Below are 20,183 nucleotides of genomic sequence, written 5' to 3' on the forward strand. Positions count from 1 at the left end.
GTTATTTAGGAATTATTTCAATCTCTCCGAAGACAACTGAGTCCATTTAAATCCTAGGTCATTTTTTTTAAGTCTGTTTTATGTGAAATAAGCCCTTAAAGGAGATATTAATAAATCAAAGGGAAACCATTTCCCTGAGTATTTTTCCTTCCCCATCTGCCTACCTTCCTTAGTTGTCTCCCCACTCCCTTCCCCTTCAACCAAAGCTCAGATCACTCACAGTCCAAAGGGAACTAAACAGCTTTAACGTCTTCACTGCCCTCAATCTCTGTCATGAATCCTCCTCTCTGTAATAAATCACTGGCAAAAAGACTCTGACTATTTCCTTGCTTTACTTCTGATTATAAAAACGGCCCTGCATCTAAGGAGAGCTGCTCCCATCCCAGTCCTGCCATTCAGGCTCTTTGAGCCCTCTCTTGGTCCATACACGTCACTCTTCAGGGCTCCAGAGAAACACTGATTTCCATTTTTGTACCTCACTTAATTCAAACACAGTTGCACATGCTCACAGATGCTGACACGGGCAAACACATAACCCACTCCAGTGAAGGCACTTGGGATGCTCATCTCCATCTACCCAGCAATAAATACACATTACTTATACAGAGCTGTTGCACTGCTTGCATCCTACCAGGCTGAAACCTCTGTGGGAGAGTTTAACCTCATTCACAGTCTCCCTGACTCCATGGAAGTCAACAGAGATGCACTTGTGTAAGAAGAAAGATGCTCCAGCTGAGTAACGCATTTCCCATGAAGTGAAGAATGATAATGCACTGACCGTACGTTGAATGCTGGTAACATATTGGATTAAGAATGCTGGAGATACTGGATTAAGATCCACATCAGCAGCCATGAGGTACAACACTGTGGCTCTTACAATGGATTAGTGTTTCACAGAGGTAAAGATCAAGTCATGAGCATCACCAGGCAAAGTGTCGTGACAGGCCACAGTTGCATCTTTGTTTTATTTTCTCTGACCTGTGATGAGGATTAAACCAGTGCAGCTACACAGCATGCAGTGATCATTAGAAACAAAGGAATGCTGAGTTCCTTTTTGCCTTTTATTCATATCCCCACCCTCAGGATGTGTTCTACAACCACATCTCCATCTTCCTCTAAATGATCAAGACACATGTTGTCATGGAGTCGAATAACTCCAGGAATGAGCGGTGTTGGTCAACCTAACCGGTGTTGGTCCATCTAACTTTACTCTTCCTGAACTCTTGCTGAAAACTGTATCTAGTGCAGGTTATGTCAGTTTATCCAGCGTCTGCCAACAGTTATGAATGCCGTTGGCTCTACACACATGCTTGTGGGCACTGTCCTGCTGTTTCCCAACCAAATTAAATGTGCTCAGGCTTGTCTGTTCCATAGGAATAGGAAAGTGATGGAGAGGAACTGTAGTCAGGCACATGCTGTCCGTTCCGTACCCTCCAGGCCCCAGGCAGCCAGAGATGAGGCTGAAGCAGGATCTGGATTCCTTCCTTCACTTAAAGGCCCAAAGGAAACTCTAAGTAAACTAGTAAGAGGAAAGACATCTAGGATGCCTGCATGAGGGGAGTCTGGGTTGGGTTGGGTTGGGAGGCTCAGAGTTGGGTACAGGCAAACTGTACCTCGTTGTATAGGAATGGGTGGTTATTTCAACCAGAACAACTCAGACCACACCTAGCACAGCACCAAACTTTATCAGTGCTATTTGGCTTTCGGATTAATGACCTAAATTTAAACCTACAGCCATGCACTCTTCAGCCTTAGAATCTACCACAGCTACCTGCATTCCGCAAGAAGCTCAACAGCATGTCCTGGCTCTGAGCTCCTGGCTCCGAGTCCAAAGACCACGTTACTCTTTGTACCATGGCATGCTACATGCTGAAAGACATGGAACAGCTTTACCCCTACTGCAGTGGTAACCTTCAGAAACCACCTTACCTAGAATCAGGCTATTTATCTCTTGCTGCCTTCCAAAGACCACAGACACCAGCAGAAAATTCCTGGAGCTTTTTTCCATACAACATTCACTCCATTGAGGATGAGTGTAATGATCAGCTGCCAGAGCTGCCTCTCCTTGCTGTTAATCAGCACCTATTTAGGCAAGGATTATGCTTCATTTCTGGGCTGTGAGATGTCAACAGACTGAGCTTGGTCAATGAGGGGCTGATGGAACAGTTGTTTACTTCACCCATCAGCAGCACTGCTGCAGTGGCTGCGGCACAAGCCATGGAACATAAAGGAGATGGTGTTGTTAGCACAGCACTGAGCGCACATCACCCACTGCTGCCAGCAATGGAAATGGCTGCTACCTTCAAGGGGTCTAGAAGAGCTTGATCCAAGAGCTTTAGGATGAACATCTTTGCACTAAATGTTGTGGGCAAGGCCCCCTTTGTCTGCTCTTACAAGTGCTTAGCCTGAAGGAAGGTGGTGCAATGACAAATGCATTATGTACAAACCTGTACATCATGGCTACAGAAACAGCCTGTTTTCCTTGACTGGCTCCAGCTGAAGAGAGTGCCTTACTGGGTTTGTGAGGTCACATACCAATGTAAGCCCAGCACAGGTACCTTTTGGACCTCCTCAATGAATCTTTCATCATTCATGAAACACTGTGAAACTCATAGTGCATACTGGAGGTGTCAGGTCTTGTGACTGGAGCCACTTAAGTGGAGGTTTGATGGGGAAAAAGAGCTCAGTATTATTTTCATCATCAGAGCAGAATGAAAGAGGTGAGAGAAAATCTGCCACCAAAGTTGGAGATGGGGAAAAGGGACCAGTGAGTCTCTGCAGGTTAAGATGAGCATTGCTGGGAGCAGACTTTTGCCAGGATGGCTCAGCAGGGAAGCTGAGAATGTCCATTTTAACCCAGATAGTTATTTACTTACACTTCAAGTGCCAAAATGAATTTCAAAACCGATAATGAAGTTTGTTGTATCCCACACTGGGATACAAAGAACTGCTGAGGCAAGATCCCTTTCCAGGTGTGTGCACAAGCACACTGCTCAGAACAGGCTGGCATCGATGGTGTGCAAAGAACAGAACAAAGAACAGAGGCTTCCACTCTCAGAAAGAAGATGTCAAAAGCCCAGCTATAATCACAGTATCTCAGGTACTGCAAATGGAGACCTATCTCCAATGTAAACCTGCTGGCAGAAGGCAATCTATGTGGCAGCTTCCCTTCCCCTTCTCTAGAGATGGGCTACAAAGATACTGCAAAGTTACTGCCTCCTTCCTCCCCTTGTCTGAGAGTGGAGAGGGAACCGTATGTGCCCCCACACTCAGTGTCAGCCATGCACTCCATGCAGGCACTGCTGCTTGTAGGACAGAAACATTCCCCAGCTGGGCACTGAAATCTCTGCTTCAAGTATCTACAAGGCATGTTTTACAGCTTCAAAATGGGGCTTCTCTTAGTAACACACTTCCATTTTATAGCCAACCCAGGAGTCTCTCATGAACAGGAGCTTAAAGAACTGACACGAATGGCTGATGTGTTGGTTGAGCTGAACTGAAGGAATCATTCATCTACCACCCCAGTACTTATTTCTTACAAATACTCTTGAGGTTGCTGTGGTATCTAAAGGGACAGCTGCCTTGCAGCACTGGATGTACCTTCCTGAGCCAGCCGCTCCCACTGAATAAAGCTGCCAGAGACTAGGAATTGCAGCAGTTACAAGGGACCTCTGGGGGATATTTTGTCCAAATCCCAACTCAAAGGAGACCCAACTTACATGAGGTTGCAATTTTCTGGCAGCCTCCTTAGACTTGTCACATGTGGGCAGAAAAGGTGGGGATGGGGCACCCGTTTCTATTCCATCCATTCTCAGTAAGCTTTAGGAAGCTGGACCCTTCCTGTTAAGTGAAGCTGCATCCAAACCTTGCTCCTTTCACTTCGTGCCTATGCACTGCAAACTACCCAGAAAACCTGTTCCTGATTCCAGAAACAGCTACCTGGAGGCAGTGCTGAGAGCCCAAGCCCAAGGCACATCACAGGCGCTTCACTGCAGGCACGGTCCATAAAGCCCATCATTTACAAGCCTTGCTGTCAACCCCAAATGTTTTGACAGTGACATGGGACACATGACAGGTCTGAAGCCATCTCTTAATAGGCTGAAGTAATACACAACTAGTGCTGTCAGAGCAGGATAAAGCACGGCTCTCCAAACTTTTCCCAATTAGGAAGTTTGAATTTTCCATTTGATTAAATGCTCCAGACACGTTTCATTTCTGGAGTGCTGCACACATTTCCCTCTCCTTCCTATTCCCTACTACAAGAGTGAGGGAGCTTTGCAGCTTCCCTGACAGTAGCTCAGAAGAGGACTTCCACATAAGCCCTCTGAACACTAAGAATCTGGAACGACCCCTGAGAACCTACAGACATTGGTGACCAATCACTTTGGGAATGTCACTTCAAATCCTGTTCAGACTGGTAATGCACATCCCATTTCCCAGCTTTGTGGGAGAGTACGTGTGGGAAAAATGGAAGTCTTTGCCCAACTCCATGACACTGGTTATCTTCATGTTTCTGTGCTGTGTTGGCCCCAAGGTAGCACTGGCTTATCCAGTCCTGGAGCCACAAGGCTGAATACAGCTTTGTTACAGTGCAGTGCTTGGGTTAATCAGAGCTGCTTAAAGGAGGGCTGGAGGGAGGCTAACAGCAAGGGCATGGAGCCAGGCTGATGGGATTATGCTGTATCTAGGACCCTAGCTAGGATCTCTGCACCCAATTCCCTGCACACGTCCGTTTGGGTGCTGTTCAGAACACCAACCTGCACAGTAAAAGACCCCAAATCCAAAGGAGTAGCCACGAAAAGCCAGGCTGAGGGTTCTTCTCACCTGGTGGTGTGCCTCAGGCAGTTTCAGGTACTTTGAGGAAGAGACTAAAGAACAGAAGAGCAATCCACACAGCAGTCCAGCTCCCAGCCATACCCTCCCAGCTTTCCCGACAAAGCCAGATTAGGGATCCCTACTGTCTGAATCTCAGCACTCAGTAACACTGGAAACATTTCCCTTATAGGAATTTCTCTAAGCCCAAGGCCAAGTCCCCAGCTTTCCCTGCAGTAGGCAGGCACAACAGCAGTCTCACTTCCCCTCTAATGAACACTGCTCTAACGTCTGCTTTGTCCCAACAGACTGAATGTTCCTGTTGTCTTGCTTCAGCCTTTACAGTGACTATATTTTCCCCAATTACTCTTTGCTGAATTCAGGCTGCTGACAGAAGGGCTATGTTGATAGCTGGACTATAAAGTGCTTTTTGCTTGGACAGCCAGACCTTGGATGTGTCAAAAAGGCCCATGCTGATGGGTAAGCAAGGCTGTTTCAAGAACTGAAAGGAGATGTCTTTAGTGCTTCTGTAAGGAAGTCCCCTTGCAGCTGTGCTTCAGAGTATTAAATGAATACACAAGTACCTAAGTATCCACCCATTTTCAATATGTATTTTAAGAACACGAGGCACTGGATAATTCAGGGTTCACTGGGCAGTTCAGACAGTGATGGTTCAGGGGGGTGGAGAAGCAGGGGACTGAATGTGGAAAGCAAAGAGCTGAGGGAATGCCAGTGTGGCAGGCAGATCTTGATGAGAGGTGAGGCTCTGGAAGGAGAGATAACAGCTTTGCTGGGCTCTGCAACGCTGACAGCAGCAATTCCTACCTCGCATCAGTCATTCTTCTGAATGTACCTGAGAAGGTAACAGGGGAGCAGATCCCATCACTGCCTGCATCCTGGGAGAGTGAAGCCCAGAGTCTCTCCCTGCTCTGTTCCAAGGAGCTTGGCTGCAGGAAGCAGCGAAAGCTTCAAGGTTAGAGTCTGCTGGGGAGGACGAGGCTGTGTGTGGTGACTTGACATAAATATTAATCCAGCCAAGCTTTATAAGCAGAGAAATTAATAGGAGAACCTGCAAAAAACCGGACAATAACTTGCAGATTGGTCTGGTTTATTTATCTCCTGGGCAGGAAACACTCTTCCTCCCTCATGAGCCACAGCTACTGAAAGTTGTAGGATTAGGAATTTCTATGTTAAGGCTTGAGATAATCCATGAATAGCTGAAAAGGGCTTTGTGCCTCTGTTGTTGCTTATGGACCTCTTCCTCTAGCACCCTGCACCAGCTCTGGCACTCACTGACCTCCTCTAGTCTGGCAGAAAACTAACCCAGAAGAAAGGAATGAGCTTGGTAAAGAGGTTAAGAGATGAGTCAGCTCCTGATCCTGCCACTGACTCCCTGTGACTATGAGCAAGACTAAGGGTATAACACTGAATGCAGGACAGGACAGAGGTCCCTTCTGACTTTGCCTTTGGGCCTGGAAATAAAGCAGTCAGTTCAGAGTGCTAGATCTAAAGAGCTATTATGATTCAGGGCTGTTCAAGGGGTGCTCATGCCACCAGTGCCTGAGCTGGTGTGAGTGTTCTGTGCCTTGTGGGACTCACTGCTTGTACTCACAAACCTCTGCACTACACTATCCTGGAGGGTGCAAATTCCCTATCCAAATTCTCCATGCTTCCTACTACCCCATTGATTCTGTACAGCTTCCCTGCCATGCAGAAACCAGCACAGTGTCATTTCAGGTGCTACAGGAGAAGATTTACACAGGACAGGGATTGAATGTCCAAATGTTCAATGAATCCAAGCCAGAGTGAGACAAATCTGTGACTGAAGGAACCAGGCAGCACATCTTGGCTTTACTCCTCTCCTCAAAATTCCTGTTTGTCCAAGGGAAGAACAAGCTGGTTTGGCAGGCTCAGGACAATCTGAAACATCACCACAAACTCACTCCTGATCCTGAACCTTGTTCTGAAGGTTATACAAAGCAAAGCCTCTCAATGAAGCTACTAACCAGAACCTCCTGTCCTGTTACTATGCTATTTCTGCTACTCCTACTCCTTTCCATTGCCTTCCCCTGGGTCGGCTACTCCTGGAAGAGCTGCTAAAGCCTCCAGAGCCCTGTTTGCAGCCAAAGGTGTACCCAGTAGAAGTGTCTAAACTGCTGCCTGCTTCTACCAATCGACCTCCAAACTTGAGATTCATTGCTTATGCTTCAACAGGCACGTTGTCCCATGAGGACTGAACTAAATTGAGCTGCAAGGCTGCAAATCACAAAGCAGCTTCATTTTAACCATGGCTATTCAAGTGCTAAGGAATGCAGAAAATAATACATATTTGGGTTTAGGCCATTGTTTGGCCCATTTGCAAGGGGAAAATGAAGGTACTCAATCCCTGAGGCTTTAATCCCAGGAGAATACCTTGGGAAATGAACCTGTTATCACCACAGGATCTGTTAACCCTGTCATTCACATCTCTCCATTCTAATAAGGCTCTAACACTTCACATTTGTTCTGTCATCCCCCCCACAGTCCCTGCTGCCCTTCCCTGAGCACTGACTGGAATCCAACTTCCAAGGTCAAGTTCAGCCCTTGTCTTTGGACCTGGCTTGAGGAGAAAGCTGTGGTGCCCAGCCCTGCAGGTGGAACCTTGGCTGCAGTGAGGCTGGCCAGGTGGCCTGATCTGCAAATCAGCCCTTCACTTCTATGCTGCTTCAAACACATTTGAATAAGTACTCTGCATACATAGAGCTGATCAGCTTTCATCCCTGGGGTTAGAGCGTCCTCTCCTCTGGCATGCCACACTCTCAATTAGAGTTACTGCAGCCAGTCTGTAGCACAGTCGTAAAACTCTACACAAAGCCCAGTCCTCCACCCTTCTTCTCCTGGGCTTTTCCCCTCTTTTACCTCCAGCTGTGGTTTGAGATCTTCCCTCTCCTCAAATCATGATTCAGCCTCTGGTCTTCTTTGCTTTCAGTCTCTGCCCTACTCTCTTTCTGTGGCCCAGCATTTTAACCCCATAACAAAGGTGTTCCTAGCCCACTCTGAACTCAGAATTCACTTAGCCATAGTTGACCCCCTTAAATAACAGCCACTGGACCTGGCCTTGTCAGGACAGGGCTACCAAGTAATTCTTCCTCTTCTTGATCTTCAGACCAAATATCTTAGTAGCACCGACCACAACATCTCCTTGCCTATGCCTATGGCAACCTCAGCCCTGCTGAGAGCAGTTGCTTTTGCAGCTTCAAGCAGAAGTTGAAGGCAGAAGTTTTGCCTGTGTCCTGGATGGCAAAGCATCGCTGCACTTTTGCTTCAGATAACAAAATGTCATTGTACAGACAGTGAGATACCGAAGGCATGGAATGAGGGAAGGAATTGATGCAGTCCCATGAGTTACCCTCATCAGCTGTATCAGGATGACTGACTTTGTCCTTTACCATCTTACACAGAGCACCACCCTAATGCCACCACCACTTACTGCCACCGCAGTGGTAACTGATCACTGTGACATTTCTGCCCATGCCTCCATTATGCAATTCAACAACTGTGCAATTCATTCAAGAGCTACCTGGGAATGTGTTGGGAGTTCCTGAGCTTTGATCCGTGCTCTGGGTTTGTTGTGTAGCTTCCCTCCTGAGCACTGAAGTGAATAATCTGGATACTTTTACAACCAGTATTTGCTACACAGAGCCACGCATTCTGGAACATTCACTCGGGATTTGAAACAAGATCTCAGAAAGGAAAAACTGACTTGCAGCTTTGGATGCCACCAGTGACACTGATAATGTTCATCTAAAAAGAATGACAAGAGTCACCCACTTGCCCTGGTATTACCCTTCTCCACCTGAGGGTTTGTGTGAAGGGATGAATTACCCATCCCTTGACTACCCTGTGTGGAGATGGGTAAGTAACAAACCACCGTGGTGAGGAAAGCACCACAGATCTGGCCTCTCACCCAGCTTACTGCCAGCCCTGGACTCCTCGATACAGTCACGAGGGTTACGGAGCCCGGTCCTTACCTTCTCCTGGTACTGCCGCCGCGAGGAGTCCAGCGACTGGATGAGGGCGGTGGCGTGGCCGATGAACATGGCGTAGCAGGTGGCCCCCACAATCATGCTCAGCATGGTGAGCCACACGTCTGACATGCCAACGGGTGCCTGCTGCCCGTAGCCAATGCACAGCATGTGGCTCATGGCCTTGAACAGCGCGTAGGAATACTGCTTCCCCCAGGAGTCGTTCTAGAGAGACAGACAGACAGAGCTTCAGCACTGGGACAGGCATTCACATTCCAGAAAAGCACAGCCACCATTGGACCCCAAAGCCCTTGTTTAAAGCCGCTCTACATATTAAAAAAGCAATTGTATTCTCTGAGGGCTTGGAAGTGCTGGGCACATTCTATAATCCTGCCTTTCTGCTCTGCTCTCGTGAGACCCCACTTGCAGCACTGTGTGTAGTGCTGGTGTCTCCAACATAAGGAGGACATGGAGCTGTTGGAGCAAGTCCAGAGGAGGACATAAGGAAGATCAGGGGCTGGAGCACCTCCTGTATGGAGCCAGGCTGAGAACACTGGGGCTGCTCAGCCTGGAGAAGAGAAGCTGCGTGGAGACCTCAGAGCAGCTTCCAGTGTCTGAAGGGGGCTACAAGGATGCTGGAGAGGGACTCTTCATCAGGGACTGTAGCGATAGGACAAGGGGTGATGGGTTCACACTGAAACAGGGGAAGTTCAGGTTAGATATAAGAAAGAAGCTCTTCCCTGTGAGGGTGCTGAGGCGCTGGCACAGGGTGCCCAGAGAAGCTGTGGCTGCCCCATCCCTGGCAGTGCTCAAGGCCAGGTTGGACACAGGGGCTTGGAGCAAGCTGCTCCAGTGGAAGGGGTCCCTGCCTGTGGCAGGGGTTGGGACTGGGTGAGCTTTAAGGTCCCTTCCAACCCAACCCATGCTGGGATTCTACAATTCAGTAAGTTTGGTCATCTGACATTAACTGACTCTGGACAGTGTTTGTAGACATCCTGCATACTCTTTCCAGCAAAACTTCGTAGCAATGAAGGCAGGCAGTGTGACATGCTGCTATCCTCATAAACTGGTATTAGGCCCTGGGATATTTCTGAAGTGACCCACATAGGCAACTGAACTGGTGAAAGACAGCCTAAGCATGGTGCCTTAGAGTGGGGAAAATCACTCCCGGCAATTTAGGAAATGGTCCGGATTTCTGGTCATTACCTGAAGAGATGGGAAGGGCAGAAAATTAGGATAATAATGTCCAGAGAGTGAGTTCTTCTCAGTGTAAAACAGGGCCTTTCTCTGGGAGCTGAGAAAATTACAAATGCTCTAATCTGGGAGGTGCAATAAACCACTGAGAGAAGCCAGCTGAAGTCAAGGGCTTCACCAGACACCCTGTGCTCTCCCACTGCAACCAACACAAGCAGCACCTCAGCAATGACATCATGGGACAGAAGTTTCATGATTAATCTGATGAGCTTGAGTATGTGGAACACTTCAAGGTGCATTTACTATCCTGTGGGTATGTGCTAGCAAGTCCTTGCCACAAAACCTTGTAAAGTAAATGCACTCTCATCACACATAGCTGCCACAGGGTATGTGAAAAAATACCTCTGCTCCCGTGACATTCATCACAGCACATCACCTGTACATTCACCGCTCTTCTTTCTGGTCTAGGAAGGCATTAACATTATGGTGGAAATCCATACGCCCTGGCAACTTAGAAGGTCATTGTATAGAACGCCTGGCTTGTGGCTTCTCAAACACAGAAGCAATGCTTTTATGAACTCCACCCCGAGAGATGCAGCAGCCACAGCACCAGTGACCAGTGATGCTATGACCCCTGGAGCTTATTGGGCACCTCCTTGGAGGTATCTCATCGCACTGAGCTTGGTGGCTGAGGAGCTCTCTGAAACAGCTCCCTCAGTGTCACTAACGTTGATGGAAAGTTTTCCCTGAGCTTACAAGTAGTGAACAGAAGCTGTGGCAAAGAGCTGGAACCTCCGGAGAGTGTTAATGCTTGGTTAGGTGATAAGCACATGGACAAAGGCAGGTGATAGCATTACCTGGGCCATATCCAGTTACATTATGCAAGCCAGGCCTGATTCACACTGCAACAAGAAGGGCAAAGCAATAGAAATGATAGTGAAGGGGACACAGAAGCAGCACATTCAGAGCCCCAAAGAAGCTGCTCCCGCCCGGCGCCAGCCTGTCTGAGCTCCCCTCCCTGACAAAGCAGGACCCTGCTCGCCTCCTGTGCTTGGAAAAACTACCCTGGAGTCAAGGAACAGAGACAAGAGACAGTGTGGGCACTGCTGTCTCCATTCCTGGCTATGCCCATGTGTGAGGAACTGCAGACCAAAGGGGAGCCAGATAGGGGTGAAGATCTTTTGTACTGTGCTGCCTGGCTAGGGCAGCAGGAAGGATTGGATGGGAAGGGCTGCCTGAGGTGCAAGCACCAGAGGAGTGAATCTGCTCTGTTCCCTCACCCATGTCTATGCTATGGCCCCTAGAGTCCTGGCCAAAGAAGCAGGGGGGACCCATTTTTTCCACCACCCAAGTTTTGGGTCATTTTGCAGACCCACGTCTGATCTGTGAAGTCATCAAGCATCTCGCACACATTATGGAGCCAGACCTGCATCTCCCCTGTTAACTCTTCCAGGAACCAGTCCCCTACACTCAGCCCTGCAGTACTGGCAATTGTAAAGCTGTGGCCCCTGCACTCACAGAACGGTAAATGCTCTAAATTCCATGGTTTTAGCCCATTTGCTTTCCATGCTTCAGGAGGAAAGTCATCCTGAGACAACAGGAAGGAGCAGTCACACTTGACCAGCCTCTGCCTAAAAGGTGCTTTACTGGTGCAGGATCCTGGCCCATCCCTTCCTTGTCAGATGAATTCCTTTTGCACCAGGCATTTCTCACTGGGACACTGCAGAAGTGCTGCCTCTGAGTTCAGTGTGGCAGTAGTTTAAGAGGGCAGCACAAGCCAACAACAGAACTGAGAGCAGAAATGATGAACTGAAATTCCAAAGGGACTTTGGGGAGGCAGAATAAGAATAGCTGAGCCAGAATTTGGTATCTCAGGAAACTGACTGCCACGGTTTTTAATGGCAAAGAATGATCAGAGCTTAAGAGGAACAGCCGGTGTCAGGCAGGTTCAGGTTTTAAATGCTATTCTTCCAGCAACTTGCTGCTCAAAGTGCTGTTTATGAGGAAGCTTGCCAGTGTTTTGTAGGATTAGTCATCCAAAACTACAACATCCAACATCACTGAGCCCCTGTAGCCTGCAGAATCTCTTCTGGCTCCCTAGGAACATCAGACTTCCAAGCCTCAAGCCCAGTTCCCAGCAGCAGCACAGCTCTGGGTGAGGACAGCCTGCTTCATGCCAGGCTCAAGAGCAGAGTGCTCAGTTAATGACAGGCTGGGGATGAGAGCTGGAGGAGAACACGGAGTCTTTAAGACAAATATCCTGAGGGAGTATCTGCTGCGAGAAGAGATCAAGGACTGCTGCAAGAGAGGCACTTCCATGGAGGGGAAACCTTTCAGAGCGATTACTTTCATGACACAACCTCTGAGTTCTTTCAACGTCTGTAAAGAGCACTGGATCTTCATGGCACAGTGTATGTGTTCTTTGCTTATAGGTCTGAGTATATCTTTAGTTTTTAGGCCTGCTCTAAACTCTACTGTCATAGCCCTGTAGCCAATATATGCCAGTCCCCAGAGTGGGAGGGTTGTACTACTTCAAACATACTGGAGTAGCTAAAATGGCCCATTAAGGCAGGTCAATGAGGCCTTAAACTGCAGAGAGCAAATGGCTCCTCATTAACCAAATCTCAAAGCCAGCTAAAGTGAAGCTACAGAACACAGTCAAGGGGGATGTTATCCCAGATACATGCCTGGCATTAAGAGTATTTCCAAAAGGGAGTTCAAATTACTTTGAAGTGTTTTCTCAGCCTAGCTTGTTTTTAACATCCACACTGGCAGTACTGTAAGGGTTCCTCTGGGATTAGTGTCTGGAATGCAATGCCTCTGCTCAGATCTCTCCTGCATGGTGTCTTATAGGATGTTCTGGGTCTGGTGTACATGTGAGTATGCCTGATTGAAGCCTCACTAGAGAAGACTAGAGGGAAAGAAGTAAAGACACTGAGGAGCACTGGCAAGTTCTTGGGTAGGGCATAGCCCATAGGCACAATGTTATGCCTGATTTACACCACTAACAACTCACTGTATTAAGGCACTGTCTGTAGTGAAAGGCTGTATTTCCATCTTGGGAAGCCCCACATTTGTCTCAGGAGTGATCTTACCTGACCACAGAGATGTTACTCAGGGTTTGCTACTGACCACTAATGCCAAGCTGTGAAATAAGGCCTCTGAACATCACTGCCCTCCCCTGGACAACACCATAACTGCTGGGCTCGGAAAACACCTTCAGATCCGGTTTAAGGGAATGGAAGAGTGGGATGAGAAATGGAGATGATAGGTCAAAATTCACACTGGGCAGAACCTGCCTCTTCTGGGCTTATTTCCAATGAGAGCTTTGCATGGCCTTCATCTAACAGAAGAGATCTTCTGAGGGCTCTGAGTGCACCAGTCTGAACTGCCCCAGTCATCACCCTTGTCCAGCGCCCTGACCCATGCACCCCATGTCCCTGGTGTTCCCTTTCAGGGCAGGCCTGGGCACCTAGACCGTGCCTGAACTGGATCTGTGCCCAGCCCTGGGACCTGAACATTACACTCCAGCCTTACTTCCATCTCTTACTGCTCCTAACTGGACTCACTGGATAGACCCTGGATGTGACTGACACCCTGGAATAGTCAATGGTCACTTCTGCTTTGCCCATGCTGTTTCAGCTCACAGGACAGTGCTCTAGTTGGTGAGGGTGCTGCCTGTGCAGGGCTCCCCTCTGGCTCCTGACTTACACCCCACGCTGGAGCAGCCCTACTCTTGCTGCTCCCTGACAGATGCTGTAAACCATGATAAGCTACTGCACAATTTATGTGCCTGCTGAGTGAGGGCAGGAGCTGCACCAGAGGCTTTGGGGGAGTTCAGAATCACACAGAAGATCCATGCATGACTGCTGTGTCCTCCACAACACATGCGGCATCCATTTCTCTTCCTCCTCAGCATCACTACAGGAATGTGTTGGGGTGCGGAGGAGGCTTTAAGCTCAAAAGGAAAGCTGCTCTCCTTTCAGAGGGAGGGAAGATGATTAGTGTTCCCTATGCAAGGTCACTGCATTTGACAGGGGGATATTTGCCTTCTCTGCAGGGTTCCTCAGCTCAGCACAATACCCAGGGGAGTGAGCCACGTGTTTCCAGCAGCTTTCAGGTCTCAGCAGAGCTCAGATGTCTCGGGTGAGGAGCTGCCAGGAGAGGGTCTTGAGGAGATGCTGCTGCTCTCACACATGCTGCTCAGCAGCTGACTCACTGTAGTTCTTGTTTAATAAAGTGCCCTGTAGGGAAGCCAATGGTGGAGCCCCTGAGATGGGGCTGAGCAATTAATACTGCAAACATCCTTCCCTGCCAGTTCAGAAAGAAGTCACATGGAGACTCACATCTAAAACTGCTCATATTTCTACATGATGCATGTAGGAAACACCAAGATGAATTGGACCCAGGGATTTATCGAGCTCCTGATGTGATTTGGCACCACCAGACCCTTCACAGAGGGCCTGGAAGAGGATCAAACATTTAGGAAGCAGATTGGAGGTGATGAATCTTCTTTCCCTGCTGTGTCGGAATCAGAGGTGGTTTTATGGACTGCCAAGTGACTAGGTGGGAGATGCTGGAGCAGTGGAAAAGCAGCACCAGCATACTCCAGGAGAAAGCCTCCAAAGCATTTGGCACCTCACTTTCAGCTCCCCTTGGCTGTAGCAGCTTCAGAAGATTCCTTTTTTTCCTACAGTGGTTCCATCCCAGCTTTTTGGCTCCTGTGTATAAGCAGGACGGTCCTGCACCAAGTATATTTATCTCCTCAAAGCCATGACCAGGGCAGTACAGAATGTCACAAACCGCAACCTGTCACAGGCAGATGCCATCCTGGACTCCCACCTCCCAACCCCATCCATCCCAGCTTGCTAACAGCCATTCTTGAAAACACCATCAAGATCTTGGCACTAAAGTCTGAGAAATCAGCTCAGAACACTGATTTCTTCGTGTTTCCTGCCTCAGTGTCCTCTCCTATTGCTTCACTACAGGCTGTATTGAAGCTGTTGCAATAATCATGTTATCCACGTCCATCAATGTCCCACTGCCCCATCTGGAAATTTCAGGAGATTAGAGGACAGAACCTTATTGTGGGAAGAAAGTCGGATTGCAGATGAATTAATTCTCTCTGTTTAATGCTCTAAACCCAAGGTATTTTGGGGCTGGCACATTCCTGTACAGCGTCTGGAGTGGACGCCACTTTCTACCCTGCTCCTCCTGGAGCCTGTGCTGAGCCCTCCTGCCTGTGGGATACCACCCTTCCCTCTCCCCTCCTTGCTGCTAAGGAAGGTGCCCAGGTTAAATCTGCTCTTCCCCTGTTCTGCCTCCTGCCACCTTTCAAGACTCCCTTCACTACACAGTTACCTTGATGGACATTTGTAGGCTGTGACCATAGTCTGGTGCAGGTAATTCTCTTTCTAGCTTTGTTTCCCTCCTCCTCAGGCTCTGATCCTAATGTTTGCAGCTCTTCATTCCACTGGTTACAAGTGGTTTCCTGGCCTTACAGATGCCGAGTGAAAGGTGTCCAAGAGCCCGTTTGAATCAGAAAAATCAGTTCCCAGTAGACCTGGGTGTTTTGACTCTTCAGATTTTATGTCTTCTCCCAGGGTTGATGGGAAAAGCAAACAGATGCACTGCCATCAGGCAGCAGCCTCCACACAGATGTGAGATTAAAGGAAAGATGGCTCAGACCTGCTCTTCTGAAGCTGTCCTGCAAGTGCACCATGGCCAAGTCACCTTATGGGGTGGGGATGATTTCTGTCTGCACCTCTGAGCTCTACAGGATGAGAGATGTCCATCTGAACCTGAATAGCATTAGCCTGATCTTTTATTTCTCCTGCCATATAAATAATATAAAGGCAGAATGGGGGAAGGCAGCTCCTGCATGTTGTGGATACGTAAAGGGTTCTAGTCTCCAGAAGTGTCAGTCTGGTACCTTTCAGCAGTAGGAAGTGAATGATTATTGCAGAGGGGAGAAATGAATAAATGAACAGCAAACAGACAACTGTTCCATGGCTGTTCAGTGTCCTCAGGCATGGGCAGCATGTGCCCACAGCTCTACAGTGGGAGGCACAGAAACCTGGCAGCTCTTTTATCCATGTTACATTGGGTCTGTTCTGCCTGACTGCCTGGTTATTATTTCTTTTAAGGAGGAACTGGCTGGGGGAATGCAGAGGTTGAAGAGCTGCAATAAGAGGTAATTTTTTAAGCTTTGTCAGTTTTTGCTGCTTAATCAACTGGACATTGTCCTTTTGAATAAAAGAGCCTGAATTCTCAGCAAGGTGGTTGGAAGACACCATGAACTCCCCATGCATTTACCATATGGTATAAATCTCCCTCTCAGCAAACAGCAGAGTGAGCAGCACAGCTTGGGATGTTACTGGGAAGTCTGGCTGCTGCTCCCGTGATGGGAGGCTGCACTGTGGCTTGGCAGAGTCTGTTTCAGCCCACTCTAACGGGATACTGTGCAGCTCGTCACGCAGAACAGTGGGTGATCACACCGAGCCTGCAAGTGGATGTGCAGGAGAAGCCCTAACAGTTGCCTCCCGCCTTTGGCTCAGTTTGCCCAGATCCCAGCAGAAACCCGTTTCCATCCTCGCTCTTTGCTGTTTCCTGCCGGGAGGGGGCGCCCCGCTCCTGCCTTGTGCCGCAGGCAGCCCGCAGCGGGCTCTGCTAGGGCTGGGTCCTCCCCTTGCAGCCTTGTCGAGACTGCCTCCACCGCAGCTCCATGCCCACAGCGCTGGGGCTGGACAGAGGTGGAAAGCCCTCAGAGGAGGTGGGGGGAAATGGGAGATGCCACGTTAGATAGATGCTGCAATGGTGATGCTGTGAGCAAGGGCCTGGGTTTAGGGTTGTGAGGGCACAAGAGGGGCAGGCACTTACCACCATGCGGTTGAGGGACACCCAGCAGTCGTCAGGGAAATCCTGCAGCATGGGCACGAGGAACTGGAGGCAGCCATCCCAGTGACACAGCAGCAGCATCATCCCAATCAGGTTCACGATCCTCACCACGGCACTGGCCAGATCGTAGGTCATGTGGAAGATCTGCAGGGGCAACAGGGAGCAGGTTAGATGGCAGCTCCCCAGTCAAACAACCCAACATCATTAGGTGCAGTAACAGGGTCAAGAACCTTGCTAAAGTAACAGAAAAGGCTGCATCAGCTGAGCTCAGGTCAGAAGAACCAGCTGAAAAACAGATTAAAATACAAAATCATAATCATAGACCCTTTTGCCCTTTGATTTTGCCTTCTCATTTATGCTAAAAGCTTCATAACTCATTTTATAAAATAAGCTGGTTGCAAATGTTTCTGGCTCATCAGCCACGTGTCAGAAATAAACTCTATCATTAAACTGCAGTGCCCTTCTTTGATTTCTGCTCTTGCTGAATGCATGCTACAGACTGACCCACAGTGGAAGCCGTCGATACAGTCTCTGCAAACATGAAATGCAAGAAGGAAAGGCCTCAGGCTCAGCTGAGACTTCTAGAAGAGGACCTGATTCAACTATTTTCTTGTATTTCTTGTATTCTGCTGCTGTATCACTTCCAGTCTTATGTGAAGGTGGGCAAGGAATAGAGAAACATGGCAGAGCTGTAGAGCAGCTCTTAGCAGGGAAACCCAGAACCTGTGACCAGGCACCTCTGGGATCAGTTCATGTGCCACCATCAGTTCTGTTCTCCATAATACCAGTCATAAAGCTGCATGTGCAGTCAAATACTCCTTGATGGATACCATCTTCTTCCTATAGATGGTTGTGGAGATTTCAGGGGTGCTTGGCTCTCCTATGCCCAGCTTTGTGATGCCAGTTAGACACACAGGGCATGCAGCAACTGCTGTCCTGAGCTATGTATCACCCAGGTTTGGTTTTCCATACCTTACAGCATGCCGCAGTGAGGAGAGATCACAAGATGGTTGAGGCTGGAAGGGACTACTGGGGGCAATTTGTGACAGAGCCAGGATGGATGGAGGCCTGCCCTGGAGCCTCATCACTGCTCCCACACATGGTCGTGCTGTGCCTGGTGGAGGAGTGAGATGTTGGACAGCTGGATGTGAATGCAGCAGACTCTCTGCTGTCAGGTGCCTTCTCAGGAGGCCCCCCATGGATGAGGGCACATGCAGCCCCGCTGCTCGGCAGCACAGCCTGCAATCTGGTGACACAACGTCCTATTTGGATTTAGTGGAAGGGAACAAGAAGCAGAGGAATGTGAGAAGCAAAGAAGACTGCTGGGCATCAGATGTGGCTGCATGTTGCAGTCTATTCCTGCATTCCCACCTTGGTATTCCCTCCCTTCCAGGCAACAGACCAAAAGGCACAGAGACCCTGATACAGGCTGATGTAAGAGAGCAAAGGAAGCTGTAGTGTGAGCCTCCTGAGCACTGCCTGGGCTCCACCATGCTTCTGTGTAGGGAGCCAGGCATGCAGGGGGTGAGACAGCACCTGGGAATTGCTTCCAGAGGGGAGATGTCTCTCAGGGAGGTATGTGAAGCAGGGGACAGGCCATAGGTGTGCTATGTGACTGGATGGTTAAGTCCATATAGCTCCTTGCTGCTCTGAGAGAGACAGGCCTGCTCCTCCCACCCCTCTGACTGTTTGTACCTGCCATCATTGTCTATGCCAGGGATCAGTCTCCTCTCTCTCCACAGTGTGAGTCTGTTCCAGCAGCTAAAAAGGCTTTAGTTACCAAAGGAAGGAATCCTGGTTTGTCAGGTGAGCTGCCCCAGTTGGCTCATCAGTGTTGTCAGAGGGAGCTGGGCAATTTGAATGCCTGTTTCCACAGCAGATCTTAACACTTCCCCACCTAATCCTGCTGGCAGGAGGTAAGATGCACTGTCAGATGTGACATGGCCAGACCAGGAGGGAGCCACAGAAGAATGGTGGAAACCAGGATGAATGATTTGGATAACTGCTCCTAAACACCATTATTCCCACTGCATCCAAGAGGCAGCTGGAGTCCACAGTCACTTAGTGGGAGAAAGGCCATTTCAGTGATATTTTGGGGCTGAAAAGAAGAAAATCTCCAAAATCCAGCATGAAAGGCTGTTCTAGGAAATGCAGCTCTCAATGCTGACTCAATCGGTCAGTATGAAAGCTGAGCACATCATTCATAAAGAATAATTCCTACTGGTTTCATCTTTTCTCTCCCCATTGCAGAAATGCTCATTCTCATGTTGATAACCCAAAGTGAATCCAGCCTGAGTGACAGCCATGGGTGATGCTGTTAATGAATTCAGAGCAGCAGCCGGTGAAGGATCTCTGAATGGATCTTTTGTGTCCCCAGGGTTTTACTGTCCTAATGACTTTTCCTCTCCCACCTATGTGTGTTTTCCATAGAGCTCCAGCCCCTCTGTTACCAAGGGGGGCTCCACCGAGGGGCAGGGAGAAACCCTGTCAGATTTAGTAAGTGCCTTTCTTCACAGAACCATAGAATGGTTTGGGTTGAAGGGACCTTAAAGCTCTTCCAGCTCCAACCCCTGCCATGGGCAGGGACCCCTTCCACCGGAGCAGCTTGCTCCAAGCCCCTGTGTCCAACCTGGCCTTGAGCACTGCCAGGGATGGGGCAGCCACAGCTTCTCTGGGCACCCTGTGCCAGCGCCTCAGCACCCTCACAGGGAAGAGCTTCCTTTAGTATATCTAAAGCAGAGGTTGAATATCCTATGGGGATGGATGGTTTAGGGGAAAGGTGAAAGGATACGGAGCTCGGAGGCCATTCAGGACTGCCCACATTCAGGAGTGCTCCAGCACTTCCCACACAGGTGGAGACAACATCTGCTTTCCACAAGGGTGGATTCAGCTCACTTCAGACCTTGAGATCTAAACTGTGTCACTACAGTCACTGGATGGAAACACACACCCAGAGGGTGACACATCTGAAAGGAGATGCACTGCTCCTTGGGAATTCCTGTTTCTCTCTGCTGCCCATACAGTAAGCCTGGATAATGAACTCCAACTGGAAATATTTAAACTGCAGGTGAGGCAATTCCAATGCAAATGTCAGTCTTGGGAGTTACCAGCTCACACTCACTCCTTGGAACACATTTGCATTTACATGCAAGGGAAAAGTAAGAAAGACTCACTGTGCAGCACACAGGAGTAACTGACGGGGTGTGAATGAACACCCTTCACAGAGGAGCAGCTCCTACTGTAAAGAGGTGCGTGTGTTGCAGGGAATACTAACTC

The 20,183-nt window shown here is 48.9% G+C and overlaps 1 protein-coding gene across 2 annotated transcripts in view; it reads right to left on the minus strand.

Moving 5' to 3' along the window:
* The window catches only part of HCN4 (hyperpolarization activated cyclic nucleotide gated potassium channel 4), a 136,002-nt gene that overhangs the window by 22,992 nt on the left and 92,827 nt on the right, over positions 1-20,183 (minus strand). For both annotated transcript variants that reach the window (XM_061349939.1, XM_061349938.1), the window contains exons 3-4: positions 16,890-17,051; positions 8,823-9,041 (exon numbers count right to left, since the gene is read on the minus strand). In XM_061349939.1, coding sequence (XP_061205923.1) covers positions 8,823-9,041; positions 16,890-17,051 — 381 coding nt within the window. The remainder of the gene's footprint in view (positions 1-8,822; positions 9,042-16,889; positions 17,052-20,183) is intronic.

The sequence above is a fragment of the Neopsephotus bourkii genome, unplaced genomic scaffold, assembly GCF_033783945.1.
Source record: "Neopsephotus bourkii isolate Nb327-2 ecotype Australia unplaced genomic scaffold, CSIRO-AGI_Nbou_v1 NB_463, whole genome shotgun sequence".
Taxonomy (NCBI): Eukaryota; Metazoa; Chordata; class Aves; order Psittaciformes; family Psittacidae; genus Neopsephotus; species Neopsephotus bourkii.